At 39.5% G+C, this 23,026-nt stretch overlaps 1 protein-coding gene across 1 annotated transcript in view; it reads right to left on the bottom strand.

The window, feature by feature from the left end:
- The window catches only part of LOC128425959 (phospholipid phosphatase-related protein type 5), a 132,800-nt gene extending 116,734 nt beyond the window's left edge, over window positions 1–16,066 (bottom strand). The window contains exon 1 of the mRNA XM_053412794.1: window positions 16,004–16,066. Within this exon, the coding sequence (XP_053268769.1) occupies window positions 16,004–16,066 (63 nt within the window). The remainder of the gene's footprint in view (window positions 1–16,003) is intronic.
- Between the last annotated feature and the right edge of the window lie 6,960 nt (window positions 16,067–23,026).

Here is a 23,026-nt window from a genome sequence, read left to right as displayed (position 1 = left end):
AGTGGAGACTGAATGCTGGGGCAGCCAGTGCAGCGCCGTGTTCTACACATACACTGGGTCACATTAAAGAGGACACACAATGTACTATATACACTATTTGTGTGCTAATCCTGTACATGATTTTACAGTGGTCTGCATTTAAAACTCTTAGGAAATGTAATTGTGCAAGGAATTTGGCCTCTGAAGAAATTTCAGCTGAAGCCAATGTCTTAATTTCAGCAGTTTTTATTTGATTGCTATTAATTTACCTACTAAATACCTATATAACTTTATTTACTCAGAATTAATACTAAATTCATTCATATTTATCCTCTGGGAAACACAAATGTGTGAACAATTTTTTTTCTTAGTCCATCAGGTAAATGTTGAGATAGTTCATCATTACAACATCTGAACTAGAATGGATCTAAGTTGTAAAGATAATCCAGTCTTGACCATACTGGTGGACTGAGTATGATTGACCGACTGTGTGATTCTTAATAGAGGGACCTCACACCAAAAATATCTCACATTCATCAACATGCTGCCAGACATAATAACTAGTGCACAAACAATAGTGCCAATCAAACCTGTCACCCAAACAGAAAACGGCTGAGTTTAACATTAAGTCAGACCCAGAAATTACAAAAATGAAACGTAAAGTCTTCATCCTCTGAGAGTTAAGAGAGCAATTGCAGATCTGTTAGTGGTAGAAAACTCCAACACAACTCCATGCTATTGTTTCTCTATAACTGCATGAGGTGGAAGTGAGCAACTGTTTTAGGACAAATTCAACATAACTTAAATCAGTGATTGCAGGTTTAAGTAGGGCTGCTCGATTAATCGAACTTTAATCGTGATTTCGATTATGGGGTCCAACGATCTCCAAACTAATATAATCGAGTTGAAACGATTATTTGGCATTTTTTTCGAAAGAGACGCGGATACGCCATTCAGTCCTTCCCCCAAAGCATTCATGGCTCAGCTGACTGGCACTCACTCTCAAGCAGCCGTAACGTGAAGGAGGCGAGTTGTGTGTCTGGTGACCGGCGGTGAAAAAAACAGCGCGAGTGGAAAACCAGGGAGGCCCCCCGGTCTGATCGACAAAAAGTGTTGAACAAGTTCGAGCAGCAGCACACCATGTGCACCGCTATTCTCAAACGCGCTGCCGCCTAGCTGTTCAGACCGGACCCGCATTTCTCCGTGCCGGTCAGCCGGTCAGAGAGTGTTAGGGTTGCCATCATTAAGGGTGCGAATAACCGGGCACCGATATTCCGGTTTCACGGAGGAATAAGACCGGAAGTGATTCACTGTATTGCGCACGCTCCAGTCATTTAAAGAATAAAGCATTGACTTCAGAATAAGGGCACATAATCCTTTGAATAATCGTGATTTTGAAATTGTCCAAAATAAGTGAAGGTTATTTTTCCACAGTTGAGTACATCATCCACAATCACTTGTTGCAAATTACACTGGTTACTTTTATATTGGACGTATTAAAATAGAGAAAATGCTGTACATAGACCCACTGAATGGATATGTGTGTGAACAAGTGAATAAATGTTAAGCGTTTTGAACGGTCATCAAGACTACAAAAGGTCTATTCAAAATACAGACAATTTAAAAGGCAACCATAGAGAGAGCTTTATTACTTGGAGCTAAATTAATCAAGACAGAAGGTAAAGATGGATCTCCATATTGAATTGGATGTGATGTTGCATTAACATAAACAACAAATAGTGTCAATGGCAAATTAAAACAGGAGCAGATTAGAAAACGGGTCGGCTTCAGTACCAAACATTATTTGATTTTAATACTATACTATTTCAATAGACTAAGAATAACAGTTGATGATGAAATGAGCCTATTACAGTTTTTCTCTTTTGCTTAAGCAACAGGGCCCGGTGTTTCAAAACACTACACACAATTAGCACAAACATACACCCAATCAGCAGAACACCTCAGATCCTTTGCAAAATGAAACACTCTTGTAAAAACTATACAGTAATTTATCAAAACCATATTTTGTTACCATATGAAACACACGTTTCATATGACTTAATTCTGTTTGAACCAGTTACACACTGCTGTTGCTAACCTAAAACACTTTTAGCAATTCTACTTCTCAGTGATTAGAGTAGTGTAAGTGAAGTAAACAGAGAAAGTGCAAATATACAATAAATATACCAAACACTACACAAGACCAATGCTGCAGACAGATGAAAATTTTATTTATATCTCTCCATATTCCCAAATCAGTCAACATGTCAACATGGAGAATCATAACAAAACATGTCCCAGTTTTCATGCTACTAGAGTAGTGTGCATAAAACCATAAGCTCAGCAAATATCAGACAAACAGAACATTCTGTATCCAGTACAGGTTAGAATTACAGATTTCACTGTATATCTGCTAAGGTTTGGTTGAACTCTTAGTCCAGCCTCCCTCAGCGCCAATCAGTGGTTCACGACATGGTCAACTAGTGTGGCGTGAATTTAATTTGATAAATTTGGTCCTCTTCTTCTTTGAGCACGTTCTACTCCTGCTTCAGGTCTTCCTCTTCCTCTTCCTCCACCTCGGCCTCTACCATCAAGGAGACCAGAAGGTGGAACAATATACAAACGCCAAAAGAGTAGCTTGAGCCATTGAAGATGTCTCCCACAGCATCCCCATATATCTCCCTCTACTTGTTTCACCCATTCCAACCGCACATCCATGAATTGCTAGATTTGCTTTCACTCTCTATGTTACATGTAGGTGTTCACATTTACAGTTTTTCACAATTGTTAACACACGTTTTTCAAAACAATAACGGCTTTCTCAAAACTGCACACAGACAACTGAAAACCTCACACACAAAATGCTAAACCTGACACTCCCTTTGCAAGATGACTCTTTGCCATCAAATCTCTTACCTGTTCACAAAATGGAACTCGTGTTTTCATTTGGTACACACAGCCATATTTTCAAATGACACACACATACCATTCATTGGGAACACACAACTTAGCATTTGCTTGCACACTACCAAGCATTTACAGCACACTGAAGTGCAAAATTAAAAACACAATCATCAAAATGGAACACACCATATGAATGAATGAGCCATTTCTCCTTTTGTAAAATGTCTCAGTTTAGGCCTACTTTTTTCATAGTCAAACATAAAACAGCACACAAATATGCAGCATAAAAAGGTTTATTTCGGCACACACAGAGAACAGTACAGAACTGTAAACCGGCCTACTCAATCCCCCCCCCCCCCCCCCTTCACAAAAATTACAGTTTTTCACAATCGTTAACACACGTTTTTCAAAACAATAACGGCTTTCTCAAAACTGCACACAGACAACTAAGAACCTCACACACACAATGGTGACAGGCCTCAACACTCCTCCATGGCCTGGAGCAGTGGGACCCGGTCCTGTGGGTTCCGTTCATACACCTTCCACCTCCAAGCTGAAAATAATTCCTCAATGGGATTCAGGAAAGGAGAATAAGGTGAAAGGTATAGAATGGGAAAATGTGGGTGGTCCTGGAACCACTCCCGCACTTGAAAGCTCACATTGTCCCAGATGACAACGTGATTGATCCACTGTGGGTCATCTGTCTGGTCAGGTGGTACCAGCAGGTCATGCAGGCCATCCAGGAAGACGAGGAGACGGGCAGCGTTATAGGCCCCTAGGTGGGCATGACGGTGCAACATCCCATGGTGATTCATTGCAGCACACATTGTGATGTTCCCACCACGCTGGCCGGGGACCTCAACAATGGCCCGCTGGCCAATGACGTTTCTGCCCCGTCACCTCCTCTTCACCAGGTTGAATCCCACCTCATCAATAAAGATGTACTGGTACAACACATGAGCTGTGTCATGCTCCTGGATCAGCATGAGAATGCAAGTTACAGTATGGACACAGAGAGGTCAACACAGTGGGCTACAGTGAGACACTGTAGAAAAGGAACAATATTGGATTACAGGTACAATACATGCATGTGTCAGTGCTGAATGTACGGTACTTACAAGCACAAACTCTCACCATAACTCCTTGATGCTGTCTGTGTTCCGTTCGAATGGGACCCTGAACACTTGTTTCATCCACATGGCATTCCTATGAAGAATACAGTCCAATGACGGTCTGGACGTTTTGTAAATGTAGCATGGTCAGCCAGGATCCTAGTTTTTATTTGTCTGAGTGTGATAGAGTTGTTCTCACGAACCATATTTACAATGTCAGTCTCCTGTTCAGCTGTGTAAATGAGGTGAAATTGCTCAACAGACCTGAATGTTTAGAGATTTGAGTATTTGTGTGTTGTAGGTTGATGCTTTGAGATTTTACTTGAGAAGTGTGTGCAACAACTGAACATTGTGTGTAGTGTTTTGACAACAAGGTGATGTGTAATTGACATCAGAGTGTAAACAAGGAAAGTCAGAGTCTAATGCAGATAAGGGAGTGTGAAGTAGTGCCAAATTGGGTCGAGCGATTGGTACATGAATTGAAGGTTGTGCAAATTGTGCCGAATTTTTGCTTTTTGTGTGTTAACAACTGAGAAAAACTGTAATTTTGATAGTTAAGCCTAAAGTATGAATTCCTAAATCACATTGTGTCCTTACATCTTGCCACTGGTGAAATATGCAAAAGAGTTGGAGTTGGTGCCTCTGTGTCTGGGGCATCTGAATTGGGTAAGAAAGTCCTTTAACGTAGCCACTACAATGTACTGCTGCTTGGCACTTTATCTATAACCTACGGTGGCCCTGAGAGCTAAACGAACAGCAACTTAAGAAAACACATGCAAGTTGACAAAACACAAGCAAAGTAAGAAAACATCTTCAGCAATTTCACAACACAACACAACACATTACAGAAACGCGCAGCAAATAGACAAACGCTCTGCAAATAGACAAACGCGCTGCAAATAGACAAACGCGCAGCAAATAGACAAACGCGCAGCAAATAGACAAACGCGCAGCAAGTAGAGGAGAAAACACAACGGCAATGTGTTTCCAGAGGACAGCTAAAAGTGATGGACACTGCTGCCACAAAAACGTCCAATACACCATACAAATTCGGTTCCACACAGGGTTCGGCCACCCGCGGCTCTGGAGCCGAACGCGGCTCTTCAGCCCCTCTGCAATGGCTGTACAGTACAGTGTTGTGCATATGTTTCGCGAACGCTGAACTTAATGAATCGGTTTTCATATTATTAACGTGAACGTAACGATGAACGCAAGTAGACGTCACGTACATTTTTTAAATCCTCACCGTATCAGGCCATCATGAAATACCAGGAGTGGGCGAGTGTGTGTGTGTGTGTGTGTGTGTGTGTGTGTCCCGGCGCTCCGACCCCGCCCACTCACTCGGAGAGACCCATCTGATCACGGAAGATGGTCCGATCTAGAGACATGTCGTCTTCTCCTGTTAAACTGAATAAACAGCGCTAACAAGCAAGCCCCTGTTTGTGAGGCAATATTTTGTCCATAGTGTGCAGGGGTAGGAAACCTTTACTATCAAAAGAGCGAGTGGGCGGGGTCGGAGCCCCGGGACCCGGGACCTATATACAGTCTATGCCCAGGACCGGAGCGCTCGCCACACACACACACACACACACACACACACAAACACACACACACACACACACATACACACACACACACACACAAACACACACACACACACACACACACACACACACACACACACACACACACACACACACACACACACACACACACACACACACACTCGCCCGCTCCTGGTATTTCATGATGGCCTGATACGATGATGATTAAAAAAATTAACGTGACGTTCACGTTAATAATATGAAAACTGATCGTTAAGTTCAGCGTTTGCGAAACATATGAACACCACTGAACTGTACAGCCACTGCAGAGGGGCTGAAGATCCGCATTCAGCTCCAGAGCCGCGGGTGGCCGAACCCTGTGTGGAACCGAATTTGTGTGGTGTATTGGACGTTTTGTGGCAGCAGTGTCCATCACGTTTAGCTGTCCTCTGGAAACACTTCCATTGTGTTTTCTCCTCTACTTGCTGCGCGTTTGTCTATTTGCTGCGCGTTTGTCTATTTGCAGCGCGTTTGTCTATTTGCAGGGCGTTTGTCTATTTGCTGCGCGTTTCTGTAATGTGTTGTGTTGTGTTGTGAAATTGATGAAGATGTTTTCTTACTTTGCTTGTGTTTTGTCAACTTGCATGTGTTTTCTTAAGTTGCTGTTCGTTGAGCTCTCAGGGCCACCGTAATAACCTGACATTAGAAATTTCTTGGAGAGAAGGGAGTACATATGTGGTGTGAGCTCTATTCTCCTCATGGTGAACAGATGTAATGTGTGAAGATGGTCCAAAATTCTCTCACATCTCTCTCTCTCTCTCTCTCTCATTACGAAGTAGATCAAAACTCTCTAGGGTTGTTAAGTGTTTCAATTAATGACGTATCCCAAAACAGCCCTCATGCTTCTGAGGCTTATAAAGCCTGTTTACCTCCTCACACCAAATAAAATATAGAGTCTAGTTCTGATGCCTTGTTACTGACATTTTGCTTTACAACAGTTTTAAGGAGAAAGCTGAATTTTACAATATCTGTCAGTTACAATAATTAAAGGTGTCGAACAAAAATTCTCAGGAAGGGATTTTATAGAAGGTAAAGCCAACAGGATTTAGCTCTGTGTTTATAAAAACAACTATCACATTAGGGGTGCAACGATTAGTTGACGTCGTCGACAAAAATCGATGAGAAAAATAGTCGTCGACGAGTTGTTGATTACGTCATAGCGCATGCTTTTTGTGCCATGCAGCTGAACTAAGCGTTGATTTACCAGAGGTGCTGATGGAAGTAGCTGAGGAGTGAGCCATCTCGCTTCCTTCCTATCTCTGAAAGTCACGCATGTGCAATAGTGACAAAACATGGACCAATGGCGGCGTCCGCTGCAACAGCATCGCGGGGAGAACTTCACCCTCAACATAGCCCGAAAAAAATACGTGCAATATCTGTATGGCGGACCTGCTCTCCATGGAAGCAGGACACGTGCATTTTAGGAGGAGGTTTGACATCGTAACGTAAAGGATGCGGACTCGCCTCAGTGAAATAGCCTGTTAGCTAGCTTGCTATATAAACGTCTGTGCGCAGGATTCTAGCATCCATTACAAAAATATGGTTCAAACGAATTTAAAAGCGTAATGTTATCCTATTGCCTGACAAACTTATTTTTTAATCACAGTTATGCAGTCCGAAGAAGACTGTAGTTTTCGTTTTTTGATGTTTTTATTGCTGTTACTTTCCCTGTCCCTTTGTTAACAGGAAAAATGGATACTTGATTTTTAATTTATTTTTAGTATCAGCACTTGGCCTGTTCTTGGTTATAAATGGACAAAACTAGATTTTTCTTTGCTTTTGTGTCAACAGTACCCTTATATGCAGCAAAGTTTATTAAAACACATATTTTTTAATGAGGTATCGATCTTTATTGTCTATATTTTCAGTCATCACATGCCTCGACAACCTCAAGCTAAATTTAAAAGTTGTTGGCTTAATAAGAGCAATTGCGAATTTGTCATTCAGAATCCGATTAGTCGATTAATCGTTTAAATAATCTATGACTAATCGACTATCAGAAAAGTCGTTAGTTGCAGCCCTATATCACATGCTATAATACTATGATATGCAGCTGTTTTTCCTGACCTGAAATAGTTCTACCTGCTAGTGTGATATTTTTGGGAAAAGCACAGAGCACATCAAACACAAGTGGGAGGAGAGATGGGACCAGATGGTCTATGCAAATGCAGCAGCACACGGCAAGTGTTAGCGTTTTAATGTATGTTTTCATCAGTCACTCCATTAATGTTTTGCTGATTCTGTTCAAATTAGATTAAAATTATTTTATTTCACCATCACTCATTTACAAAATCCTTATAATGGCATCGTTCACTGTTGGGGATTTTAAGTAAGGTATTGTTTCCATTCTACATTTTTCATAACTATGGATATGTTAAAAAAGAAATTGAAACATGTTTCAAATAAAACTCTTGTCATCAGGTGACAATCCCTAATGGCAATTCTTGATCCCCCTAATCAATCAACAGGGTAAAAAATATCATGATACAATAAGAATAAGATAACTATCATATTAATGTCGGTTTGGTGAGACCTTTTGACTATGTCTGCAACAGATTTTCCTATGGCTTATTAACATTGTCTTTTTTTTATAACGGTGCTTCTTTTAGTAGAATAGCACAATGTAAAATTCTAAACAGAATTAGATTCTATGCAACTGATTTCTGGTCAATTCTAAGAACCAAGGGCAAACCTGCTTTTATTTAAGAATACAACTGTCACAGTCTGCTCATCTCCTGTCTGCCAGTATTTTTCCACTCACCTGTCTCTGCTCCACTCTGCCAGTCAGCCACACCTCCTCATCAGGCCAACTCTCCACACCTGTGTCAGCCCTGGCTGCATTTAAGCCTGCTCCTGTCTCTGCTTCAGTGCCAGATTGTTCTTGTGTCATGCCTGACTTTCCAGCATTCTTTCCCCGGACTGATCACCTGTTGCCGACCTGCCTGCCTCGTCTCTGCCCTGGATATTACCTCAGCCTTCTGTCTTCGACCAAGCCAAGGAGGGACAGATTTGTGGGAGAACCATCTAACACGTTGCTAATGACTTGCATCCAAACGGGTGACAAAGGAAAGTAGGTGTCTCACTTATTGAAGATGATCTGCTCATCACATCAATTTATTACAAAGACACTAATAGAGTGTCTTTGTAATCTCTCTAAATATTCCATTCAAAATTAGGCCGTCTTTTTAATGCAGCACTTCAGAAGCTGAGGGCAACCACAGCTCTCTTTTTTATAATTCCATTATTCTCATCCATCCATCCATCTACAAAACTTTTGATCACACTCATAGCTGTTTGGGCCTTGAGCCAAGTGGCAGACTTCAACCAGATCATGCCCTTTCCATGGCAGAGGCTTCCATTCACTCACTGCTGATATTCACTTGATTACTTTCGTAGCTGACTGCATCATTATATTCCTGATGTTGGGATTTTCACCTACTCTTCTTTGCAGATCACTTTGGGTTATTATATTGTTTCAGGTGGCCCTGAGATCAAATTAAAAACAAAATGGACAACATTTCAATGATTTCAGGGGACAGTTACAGCAAATCCAAGAGCTAAAGCTTGTGATTGTTGATGTGGATTTTGAGCTCTGCTTTGGATCATAGTCCTGGGGCCTGAATTACGAAGCAAGGCTACTGGCTAATCAAGGTAACTTTGGGGTTGACTTGGTGATTTCGAGAGTAACTTTAAGGTTAACCGGGACTACAGGTTAGGTTTAACCATGCTGTAATGGAAGCATATGCTGCTAATCAAAACACGCGTTTGTAATTAACTTGGTGTTGCCCTCGACAAGAACCCCCCCACCATTACAGAGAGTGGACACGCACCTGTCGATTTAGAATGATTCATACACATGCTGATAAGAACAAAATCAGCTGGTGTGAACGTGGCATTATTCTGGCGCCGATTTTGAGCACACATTTTATTTTCTGCTTAAAGTACGAAAATTTCTGCAGCTTTCCACAACTTTAACTATATCCTAACCACCCTCCGGTTGCCATGCAGAGGGCCAGATACATTATAATCATACATCTTAAAATAAATAAATTAAAAGAAAAAGAAAAGCAGTACAATACAATAACATGTATAGAACTTGAATGAAGACAAACATTAATGTAGATCAATGTACAATTGTACAGTCAAATATACAATGGTATTTCTTTATGATGAGCTTTGAGTTAGTTTGTATCTCCATCTTGTTGTGATGACACTCATCTCAATTTGAAGTTGGTCTGATGTAAGCCCTGGTACAAGTACCTCAAAGTAAAAATGTTCAAAATGGCAACTAAATGCAAAATAGCAGGCTTCCTGTTATTGCACCTAAAGACTTTTTTGGTAAGAATTTGAGCATGTTAAAGCCCTCAAAAAGCCAATTCATTTGCCTGAATAATAATAATCCTTACAATTCCAATAGGGCCTCACTGTCTTTCAGTGCCTGTCAGTGCTCGGGCCCTAATAATCATTGAATAACTGTTAGAAGTTTTAGATTTTTCACATGTTGATGTCATCATTGAAGGTAATCCAGAGTTTTCCTGATTGTCAAAAATCTGAAGAAAGAGAAATTAGGTATGGTCAAAATATTAAAGACCTTTGAGTAGATTAGGTTTCTCTTTCTTTTCAGGTCCAATTTGACCACATTTATGACTGGATTAATTTATCCCTAGGTATATTTGAATCATATCTGACAGCCCTCCAGTCCCAAATCTCGGTTTTAGAAAACCAATATGATGGTCAGATTCACACATGTTTTCCTTTGCACAGATTCACATTTTTGATCTATGATAACCTCTGGTCAAGACATTTTAGACTTACAGAAACTACTCCCTTTCAAGCTCTTTGTCATACATGGCCTTATTATGTCTGAATGACAAAGCAGTGTATTTGGATAGTAAAACCACTGAATGTAACATATGAGTACAGACTCAAACATCCTACTCTTTCTTTGCCGTGAAGTTGCTTAGCTCTTAACTTTATAACTGATGAGCCAACACACATCTGTTGGCTGTCTTCTATTCTTTTCCTAGAAACGAGGAGGCAGCAAGCTAGCACAAGCTCCGTCCTCTATCAGATTACTCAAAGCATTAGCGTTCTAATCCAATTTAATTGAATCATTGTCCTCTCAGGAAAAAACGAAACCATTTGTTAATAAGTAAATCTGTATACATTCAACATATGTCCTGCTGGAAATTGGCAGTGAGAGGAGGGAGGGGTGTGCAGTCCTGCTTTATATTCCAGTCTGTATGAGGACATCAGCAAAAACTGTTTTATATCTTTATTCAAGAGCCTTGTCTTTAGTTTGAGAGCATTATTTCTTCATTTCATTTCAGATTTAGCTCTTTCTAAAATGATCCCTTCTATAGGACAAACTTGCTCTGTTCCTGCTCAAGACTGTCTGCTCTCAGATTCACCCTAATATTAAATAAATCTCACTCTAACCCCGACATTGGGGTCCTTTAGAAAGGTCAAGGTGTTTAAGGGTTCTGTACAGTGTCATACCTTATCCTAGTTCTGGACAGATGATGGACCAGAAATCCGTTGGCACCATCAGCTTAAAGTCACAGCCCCTGATGCTCCTATAGGGATACACAGGGACCACTCTGGACCTTCTACAACTGTTCCATTCATTAATTTAGCCAATAATACATCAACAGAGGGACTTGGTCTTCCACAATGTGTTCTCTTCCTCCTCATCATTCACTCTCGCTTGTAGAGTCTCAGTTAGCTGGGCGTTGGTTGGATCCTTCAGTCCTTCGTTTCGAGTTTTTGTGTCTTGACTCATAATCTCGTTCACAGCTTGATGGCATGTATAAGAGGTGGCTGATAGTCACTCCATTTCTGAATCTGTATTTATTTTCAGTCTTTGCAATGAACTGGCTTAGGGGGTTCAGGCATATGTGCAACAGAGTTGGTCTCCAGTGTTGCACTGTTAGCCTTGTAGTCCAAGGTACTCGGTAATTGTGGATGTTGGTCTTCTGCTCGTCCATAGTTCCATGTCGCATCCAACCTTTTATCATGGCTTTCCATCAATTCAATATTTTAATTTCTTGTCCATCTAGCACTAGCTCAATCGTATCAACATGTCCTGGTCCATCAACATCTGACTTGGACCTTGTTGATCTGGTCTGATATAAATATATATCTCTTACTCATACTGTGTACCATTGAGGCAAGTTTTGGTGACATGCCGAAGCCTAAGGACCTTCACTGTAGACCTGATCTGGATTTGAACCAACCCCCAATCACCCACCTTTAAAATAATCTCAACCAATAGAATGCCAGGTATGGTATTATCGAAGGAAAGTGTAATTGCCTCATACTCTTTGCTTTTCTTGTTACATCATCCCATACGGTCGGTTGCTATCCAACCGGATTAGTTACTTTAATAATGCAAACAATTTTGCTAGGCAACAAACAAAGAAACATGCCAGCATCTTTATGGAGTTAATTTTATTTGCAATTCAGTGTTAATAAATGGGAAAAGTACCAAGAGCAACACATGTATTAGTTAACAAATCAACAAAGTAGAAAACAAAAGTAACATGATATTTGGGAAAAAACACAACTGCGGGCAATGTTCTTTTTTACTTTTGTCTGCTACTTTTAGAGTTAGACCAAGTCTTAGCCTTAGTCCTTGTTATATTTTGTCATATTCAGCCAATCTCATATTCAACAAACTGTTTTCACATAGATTTCATCCAACTGATTTGAACTATTAAATCTGAACAACAACAACGTTAGTAAATCAGAGGCCAGATGTCTCTTGAGGAAAAAGAGACGGTTAAATCACAAAGTAACCAGAAAAAAGATCTTGTGCAAAAAAGCTGCAAAAATTATGCATAGTTTTGCCGGGAAAGTGCAAGAAAGATGTTGATTTTGTACTACACTGTGTGTTTATATAAGTTGTGCATTGCCATTAACATTTATTTGTAAAGAAAATATTTCTAAACTCTGCACACAAAGGAAGATGGCTGCTTCTCAATTGACTTAGTTAAAGAACAGTAACATACATTAAGTTCTTTATATTTTAAAAACAAATAGTTGTTAGCTCCATTCCTGAAATGTGTATTGACATTAAGTTGAGTGTCCAGTAGCGTAGATAGCATTTTTAATACACAAAAACAACTAACCTTGTCTTGAGCAATCTAGCTAACTGGACAACTAACTTTCAGTAAGACTACATAAGCAGGCAAGGCAGCAGCGTCTTGTTTTTTTTTTACATACTTATAGATAAGTGCATATAGCTGGGTGTAGTGTAGTGCTACTGACAGTGCTTATATGATTGTGCTGCTGGTGTGCAGTATCACCAGAAAGCTTTTAGTCTGCAGGAAGAGTAATGTGCACACAGTCAACCAAATATACTTAACATAGTACTACACAGTAGTCACAGTAGTGCAGGTCTATACCAGAAGAGATGTGTGACAGAAAAGGAAAAACATACTCTCTTTTATCCCTGCCTTTTCTGAGTGTACAGGCTGTGCCCTCCAGTGGCAAATCCCTGAACAACACGCCTCAACCGCATTCCTTTAAATAACAAAATAAAAATACGACATAGAAACTGTTTATGAAAGTGTTTTGGGAAATAAAATGATAATCATCCAAAATTGTATTTGCATTCTAAATGCTCTTTTGCAAGACATGGCCAGAGCTGTCTCAGATAATTAATGACAGACAATGGACAACACAATTATTAACCCCCACCTTCACTGCTGCCATACATAACTCAAACTAAAGCCTTGATTCAGTTTATAAATTACATGAGCTGAATGACAATTAGCCCCAATGCTAATGGCTTCATAATCAGTCCTACTGCTGCATCAACTTTCTACCTATAAATGTATCTATCATAGAAGAAGAGAGGAAAATGAGGCAGAAAGACCAAAGGTTGGATTTTCCATTACAAACCGTTTTGCATAGGCTACAGTCTATGTTACAGAGTCAGACACACCATATATAAGTAGTGTGGGACACTACATGCCTCCAATACTGCTCCTGTGGTGTGATCCAAGTGTCTTTAAGCCCCGACATTCAAATTGTACTCGAAACAGTGGCATTTACACCATGTTTTAGAATAAATGTCCGCTGTGATCCATGCAGGAACGCAGCTCCAGAGGAGGACATCCGAGGTCATTTAGGCAAAAAACATTATGTGAATGACTGATACAATAACAGTGACAGTATATTGTAGAACTGTTGGAAAGAAGCTCCAGAGTATTAACACAGACCAAGCGAACAGGCAGGTTTAGAACGTGCACTGCACTAGTTATTCAAATGAGGGATAAAGTACATATTTTTTTCAACAATGAACTACTCCTACCACCGTCGTCACTATGAACCAATGTCAAAAATGTGTATAGAAAAAAAATATATAGAGAAAAAAATCATTCTTGTTTTTCAACATATTCTGAGATTTATTAGCATTCAGTCAATGGAGAGTTGGTAAACGGCCCTAATCAGTTATACAGCAATGCAACCACATGAACATTTAGTAGCTACAATATATACAGTGCGAACAGGGCGAGAGGCTTCAGCTCTAACATTTGGAGATAATTATAGTAATGACGTAGGCATACTGTGTGGACCCTGATTGGTTTGTTGTAAACAGGAATAATTTGTTTGTATTTGGGACTCATTTATGTCCTTTCAGGCAAACAAAACATATATCACTGACTGAAAAAGGAAATGTTCTACGGGTAACATGGAATTATTGATCATGCCCTTTATTTTGTGTCTGTGTGTGTGTATGTGTGTGACCGTTTAATTGTATGAGGAATAACAATTTTTTCTTTTCATTGCTGTAAACATTTTATATACTCGAAAATTCAATAAAATATTTTAAAAAATATATTGTATTGGGGAAAGGCGGTGGACTAGTGGCAGAAAAATTGGACTATGGGCAGAAAGTCTCTGGTTCGACTCCACGGAGTGACAACAAAAACATACCTGGATGGACAACACCTGGATCTGTTCAGAAGTCCAAGAGGACTCTCCCTACCCCACTGTCTAAGTGCCCCTGAGCAAGGCACCTTACTCCCCCAACACCTGCACCCCGGGCGCCGTGCATGGCTGCCCAATGCTCTGTGTGTCCTCCTGTGTTCACCAGATGGGTCAAAATTAGAGGACAAATTTCCCCCCATTTGCATGTAAAATATTGTCTGTGCATGTGTGTGGGACCAATACATGTATCTTGTATACATTTGGATATATAATAACAAACTTCATGGGAGAATTTAAACATGAATCATCTTGGAGACAGGAAGGTGGCGAGGCAGACTTGATGAGGTGAATTGAAGCCAGATTATTGATCCACTTCATTGTTCACATTAAAACCAGTAGTGTTATTTGTGCTCGCGCATCATTATTGTTTCATAAAAACCTTCTTCTACAGAATCAAGTGATTCATACTTTTCATTAAGGATGTTACGCACGCGCAAGTAGATTTGTGTGTGTGTGAAATCGCTGCAGTGATCATGACTACTGTCAGGCAAGTAGAGCGCACAGAGTGCACAGAGCAGCGCACTGGAGACCACTTACGTAAAATGAATAAACTGTGTTCACCCTTAAAGGTTCAGTGTGTAGAATTTAGTGACATCTAGTGGTGAACTTGCATGTTGCAGCTGATTGCCCCTCAACTCACAATCCCCTTCCAAACATTAAAGACAACCTGTAGCCTTCAGTTGTCATAAATACTTGAAAAGTGTTTAGTGTGTCCAGTTTTACTACTGTAAAATACATAGTTAGGACCCGCTCTGATGTTAATATAAAGTATTTAAATATAAAGGGCCCATTCTGGTTTTAGTGCCTATCTATTTCAGCCCCCCCTCTAAATAAAGCCCAGTCTACTCTGACTCTTACAGCGTTTTACCCGGTTTGATAGTGTGAATGCCAGACTAGCCACTAGTCAAGCTGACACTTATGGGGCAACACATAGTGTAGAACTACTGACAAAGCTCTGACCTTTGACATACCAGTCCTGATATACCCTTAAAAGTGACGTGAGGTCACTGTGACCTTAGCCTTTGACCTCCCGGCACCAAATTCAAATAAGTGAACATTTGAACAAAATTTGAAAAAGATACAAGAAAAACATAATGGAAAAACATAACCATAGTTCATAGTTTCCTTCCCTCCCAAAATTAAATCCAGGTTCAAGTGAATGTTTGTTCCAAATGTGAAAGGATCCCCCAAGGAGTTCAAGAGATATCACTTTCACAAGGCAAAAAATGTGCTTTGTGAGGTTGCTGTGACCTTGTGCATAATATATCTTCTTTAACTGGAGTAGGAGGAAATGTATATGCTGTAAATGTAAACTGTTCGGCAAAACATAGCATATATGAGAATTTAGAACCATAAAAGAATGGAGATATCAATCCAACTTTTCTGTCTGTAGGAGTGAGAACTTACCTCTCCAGCCAGTGAGGTATAGAGCATCCTTCTCTCTTTTCTACTGAGTTGCTTTGAAGGCATTTTGACTTGTTCTTCGTATAAGCATCCACTGCAGAGAGAAAAACACAAGTTGTAGGAGACAGTATTGAATTAACCGGAATTTAATTTGACAACAATAACAACAATTTTTCTAGATCTAATAGAAATCCAGGACATTATATTAACTAGGATTGAGCCAAATACTCAGATGAAACGAGTATTCAGTACGGATAATGTACTTTTACGGAGCACGAGTACCATCCGAGTGAAATGTGTCAATATCCGTACTCGTGATTAATGAAAATCCCCATTGGATAGCTGTGTCTACATCAGTCCTTGATATGCCAGCCACACGCCGAGTCAGAGGGTACCAACCCAGGCTAGACGCACATGGTCTCTCTGTAAAAAGTAAAACAAAAATGAAAATCTATAAAAATGAAAATGTTGAGTATGAAAACCTGCATTTGAATTAATACTTGTTAATACTGCATGTGGTGTGTTCATTGATTCACTGAAGTTTATAAAAAACTTCTGAATAGTTATCTTCCTGTTAAAAATGTAAAAAATGTCAAATTTGATCTGCAGATCAATTCTAAGGCTGTTCTGTAAATAGTGTTCTAATAAACAATAAATACAGCAACTTCTGACCCATATCCATGTCAGGCTTAAAATATCATCTTCCGCCCCCCTTCCGGTTCAAAACGGGTACGGATACGGAATATGGATAATTTTGTTGGTTAAACAGATACAGATAATCGTGTACTCGCTCATCCCTCATATTAACCCATGAAACCAGCTGGTCTGATATGTATCGTATGTTTTGATTATCAATAAACTATACTTTGTCTATTTTGTATTTGAATGAATCTATTATTATTAAACACATTAACAGAAGCACTGCTGATGCAGAGAGCATGTTAGTGCCCTTGCTGATTAAAGAAATGTATCATCATGCTAATGTTCTTTTTGTTTAATGAAATTTGTCGAAAACGATTATAATCGATGAAGTGATGTGGACAAGACGAAGATGATGTAGGTCGATGAGAAATAGATGGGAAAAGTACTTCATGGCGACATGGTGACACACAATTCAAAAAAAGTAATGCCCCTCAGAGCAAAGAGGAACCCAGTGGCTACAAAATATCTGGAAGAATACGACAGTTTTTTAAGGAATGCTCTAATGATTTGATATTTGATAATGTTACATTACTTTTCAATTTATATTAACAAGGCAACTGAGGCAGTGATCTCACATAACAATTGGACATGATATTGTTCCATGTAGCCAAGTATAGTATATTGGCTATCAAATAATAACATTTCAATTCTAAATCAATTTTAGGCATGAATAGAACACACTGAGCAGTAGCCAGCTGTATGCAATTGCAAAACAATTACTTTCTTTCCAAATAGATTTTCGTAATGTACGAACTACAGTAAATGTATTAGTATATCACAGTCTAATGCACTAAATCACAACCAGTTAGGCACAGGACTGACATTACAGAACTGGATGAGGTTTACTAAATATAAATAAAACTAGCTTTACTATAACTAACTACTATAGGGGGCTTCTGATCTCAGTACTGAGATACAGATTAATCTAAACTACACTTTGATTCACTAAATCAACCCACAACAGTTCAGTCTGCTCTGCTGAGACAAACCAGAAAATAGACCTTCACTGATCTAATTTTGTACAAAGTTAATATATATATTTACAAAATATAATTGATTATCCAAACTGTCATGAATATAAAAATATTAATTGGATTTAATATTGAACACAGTCTGTTAATTTCCATTTATATATGTTCATTTTTAGTTAATGTTTTGGTATATCTTTACATGTAAATCCATAGAACCACTGTTGTTTATTTGTTCCATAAGAATGTGTTTATTATGTATATGAAGATTTATCCCCACACAAACTAGCAACAGCAATTATACAATTACAACACTAAGAAAAGGTTTTATCTTCAAAATTATATAACAATAGATCAAAATTATACATGGACAACAGAGCCAGCAGTACGTTACCGAGGGTAATTTTCCCGAGGAACGCAATCTGAATAAACAGAATAAATAAAGTATTCATAACCTATTCAAAATCAAGTATTAGGTGGATGCTCTGGGAGACATCTTCAGACTTGGGGGGGGGGGGGGACAATCGCTCATGTTACTCGGTTAGTGTTTGTATATTGTTCAACCGTCTGGTCTCCTTGATGCATCAAGTCTACATTAAAATCTTTTGCATTAGACATCAGCTGCTGCCTTAGTTCTCCTTTCACCAGCCTCCAGAAAACTTCCATAACAAATATGATTCTGTATTTATTGTGTTTCTAAAATTGGAGTTTCACTAAGTTTTTGTCCTTTCTCTCTTGTATGTGCTTTGTACTTATATCATCATATTCCCATCAGCATTCATTGTACTTTGTGTTGAATAGTAATATGCAGACATCAGTATTTAAATTAAAGCACTGCTGTACCTAAGATAGGTCAAAGTTGTAGACTCTTAGTCTTCCTTATTTGCGGGGCACATTTTTAATGTATCACCTTTGATGACACTTTTGACTAGTGAGGTCACTTAAAAGTTAGTGCTTTTTCTGTTATAAACTGCCTTTGGAATCAATTAAGTATATATGTATCTATGTATCTGTCTGTCTGTCTGTCTGTCTGTCTGTCTGTCTGTCCGTCTGTTCTTGGCACATCTCTAATAAGACCTGTAGATGTACAACAAGTGTTATTCTGGCTTGATCAGAGAAGGATGGAAATTACGTATTTGTGTCAATTATTCTAAAACTATGAATTTTCATCACACTGAATTGGATGCAAATCACAAAGCACTATTGTTATCGTTGAAACGTGAATCCAATGAACATTAAAATATGAGAAACCTTGAAATTAGATACTTTGTCCCATGTTAAAAAGTGTAGAATGATTCCCTTGTATTTCAGCCTGTCGTTCAATCAGTCACTTCTCAATGAGTCAACCAAAATAAGATACCGGAGCACATGCATCCCTTAAAAGATCTACATCTAATGTGCCTGCACATTAAGGAGCAAAGTATTGGTCAAGACATGGCATGAGTTGAGGACATCAGGCCATGCTCATTTTGATGCATATTTCTAGTGCTGGTATGGTAGCTTACATAGCCTGCATACAACTTTATGTGAAGGTCTCCTGACCAATAATGTTTCCAAATGTTGCTTAGATTGATTGGAGTGCAAATGACTCTCTACAGCCAAGTTGTGTTGTGACTTCTATGCCATCATGTACCACACAGTTGTTCTTGAATTATTCAGTGATATCAGCTTGACCTACGTTTCATTTTCAATTAATGAAAGTTACATAGTGTGTTGTAGTATCATCATCTGTCTGCCTGCCTGCCTGCCTGCCTGTCTGTCTTTCTCTTATTCTTTCACTACAAGTCACGCATCCACAATCAAACAGGGCTATTATGCTGCTTCTCTATGCAGACTGAACAAGCTGGGGGTTAACCATTGACCTTCTCCCAGCGGACAGTTCATTCATATCACATCAATAATGTGGGATGGAAAACAAGCCCTTCAAACAAATGACAAAGTGTGCCCTTTGTATAAACCTTTCAATACAAGTCCTACAATCCACCCTGAATGGACTAACAGACACACACACACACACACACACAAACACACACAGTATTTACAGAGCAGCACAGCATGCACACCCAGCTTGAACTCTAGTGACCTTTATCCAGCTGAGAAGCAATCTGCCTGCCCTCATTACACACAGCACCACTGCAAAATTAGTGAAAGTGGCATGAATGTTATTCTAGTTCAACCCTTCTGCATGGATTTATTATGTGGTATCCCACGGTGGCTTTGCTGAGGGCTAATAGAACTACAACAAACCCTTTTAAATACTTGATACTGCAAGGTTTCATTTCTCATAGGAAATCTGCATTCAGCAGCAAAAACACTCAATAATAACTTCAGGTCAACAACATGATGTTTGAAAAACCTGCTGTTCTTAGCACAGTGAGAAGTAGTTCATAGAAAATGTCACTGTAATTTAATAAAATGAACTCCAGGGCTAATTTTTACTGATATGAATTCAGAAAAAAATGGTCCCTGGAGTTAATTATGGCCTCTCTGTTAGCATTATGATGAGATGCAATGTAACAGCCTGCAGTCATCAGTGTGTTTCAAAGACACTTCCCCCACACACCTTTTCTACATCTGAATTGGCTTCTTTGTACAACCCCATTCATAGAGTTGAGTTAAGTTGAATGAACTGTGTTGCTTGGTTGTTGAGTATTCACTGGGACTTGCCTTGGCACTGTCCCAGTGCGCAGTGCAGAAAGGACAACACTCAAACAAACAGTATAATAATAAGCAACCTTAAAATACACAAAGCATTTATAAGATAACATGATGCAAAATGTATGCATAACATACATATATGCATATATAATTACAAAGAGAATTAAGTTAATAACAATGTTTTAAAGTGCCATGTATAGTACTTTTAGATGTGGTCAGAACTTATTAATATGGACTACATTTTGCCAGCCACCAACTTTCACACAGATATCAGCATTGTGTAAATGCTACTGAAGCACTAACTTGTACAATCTGTATTCAATCTCATCTCTGATTTGGTTTCACTATCCCCAGAAGCAGCTCTCCGGCCAGCTAACTGTCTTTATGAGTCAACAAGAAAATAAACAGCATTCTTTTATCAGTTTGAATTCACTGTAGCCAGAGTTTTCAGCTATAAGGTTCCTCTCCTGTGGACTCAACTCCAACTTTTGGTTTGGGAGGCAGACACCATCTGTACGTTTAAGAGTAGGCTTAAAACCTTCCTTTTTGATAAAGCTTATAGTTAGAGCTGGTCCAGGCTTGTCTTAGACCTGCTCTTAGTTATGCTGCTATATGTTTAGAATGTCGTGGGACACATGACAACACAGAGCTTCTCTTCCCAGCTTCTCCTTCCTCTTCTCAATCGTTATCACATCAAAGAAATTAATATCACATCAATACATGTTACTGACTTGACTTCTTCCTTGGAGTCCCTTTGCCTTATCGTCCGCAGATCCACGGCTGTGGCCACATTGAGGATTATGATGGTGGATCGCAAATCAGAGATCGAGACCTGAGTTGTTACTTTGATGTAACTTTGGTGTGCACAGATGCGCACCAAAGTTACATGTTACTCACTTGGCTTTTTCCCTGGATTCATTGTGCCTTATTGTTTGCAGATCTAGGATTTCTGCTGTGGCCACAACATGGATCGTGATGGTGGCTCATAGATTGCGACCATGGACCATAGATCATGACGGTGGAATGCGAAATCAATCAATCACTCAAATTGTATTTGTATAGCCAATATTCACAAATCACAATTTGTCTCTTGGGGCTTTAACAAGGTGTGGCATCCTCTGTCATTAACCATCAACAAGAGTAAGGAAAAACGACCAAATTTTTTTTTTAACAGGGTAAAAACAACATAGAAACCTCAGAGAGAAACACATGTGAGGGATCCCTCTGCCAGGACGGACAGAAGTGCAATAGATGTCACGTTTAGAGGAGAACATCAGAAAAGGATTTACAGCATTGATTAGAATAAATACTTGTAGCATAATGGAATGTAAATTAATTGATGGATTATTGTCAGTAATGGTCGAGTATCTGAGAAGAAATATTGTATATCAAGCAGTCTTGTTGTAATCATAGTCCAGGGTCATCAGCCACCATTATCAGGATCTCCCATCACGATCAGATGCCGTCATAGTCCACATTGATTGTGATAGGACAGAGGATGTCACACCATGTTAAAGCCCTATGAGACAAATTGGGATTTGTGAATATGGGCTATACAAATCAAATTTGATCAATGATTGATTGATAGTGCAGGGATTCCCAAAGTCTGGGGCGTGCGCGAGCTGCCTCTAGGGGGTGCGCGAGAGGAAAAATGTAATGGTGCTCCCTCCCCCTCCCTCTCCCTCTCTCTCTCTCGCTGAAGGCTGAGCTACCTGCGCTGCTCTTGAAAATCCTCAAATGGATCATCTTTTTTATCCATATCTGTTGCTGAGCCGATGCATGTGCCACTCTTTGTCGTTTACGTGGTGGATCGTGTGTAACTTTATTGTAATTTGATTCCGATTAATGGTATTCTAATATCTGAAACCGCTGTTATGTATGGTTAATTGTAAATTAAATTTGATGAAATTTTCTTTAATGTGGCGGAAAAAGCATTTTTCCCCATGTTCTCTCATGATGGGCAAATCTGAGCCCTTGCGTGTGTCCTCGCCGTCCTCTTTTCTCTTTAAAAGTGACAGCTTGTGTAACTTTGTTGAAATGTATAGAAACTTTGTTGCAGTGTTTCATTCGAATGTGAGAGGACACTGTTGCGATCTCTTGATTATTTTGTTATGTGTGTACTGATCATGTGTTCATGATTAAAGATGATGTATTTAATGCAGCTATAAATAGGCTCTGTTGCTTTTTCATTTTTTGAAGGTGTGGGGGACTGGGAATGCGTGAAACCGGTCGGGATGTAGAAGGGGTGCGTGGCCTAAAACGTTTGGGAACCGCTGTGATAGTGGATCGTAATCGTGGTTGCACCTGATCGTGGATAGTGGTGGTGGATTGTGATCATGGTGGCAGCTGATGGTGGATCATAATGGTGTATTGCAGATCGTGATGGTGGATCCTCACTCTGGATCCTGATTGTGGATCGTGGTGGTGGATTGTGATCCTGGTGGCGGCTGACCGTGGACTATAATTACAACATGACTGCTTGATATCCAACATGCCTACTCACATACTCTACCATTACTAGCCCTCCATTTCAATTGTCATCGCTGCTCCCTTCATTTCTTTCAGACATTTTCTTCTTTATAAATACTTTAAACATTGACGGTCAAGTCGGTCAGTCAGTCAGGCATATGGCACTGTCTTTTAACTTAGCTTAGACCGCTACCTCCGGGAGAACTCTACAGGAAATAAACAGTCCACC

This window comes from Pleuronectes platessa, chromosome 20, assembly GCF_947347685.1.
Source record: "Pleuronectes platessa chromosome 20, fPlePla1.1, whole genome shotgun sequence".
NCBI lineage: Eukaryota > Metazoa > Chordata > Actinopteri > Pleuronectiformes > Pleuronectidae > Pleuronectes > Pleuronectes platessa.
The sequence above is the reverse complement of the archived record's forward strand: the minus strand, read 5'-3'. Positions and strand labels throughout refer to the sequence as shown.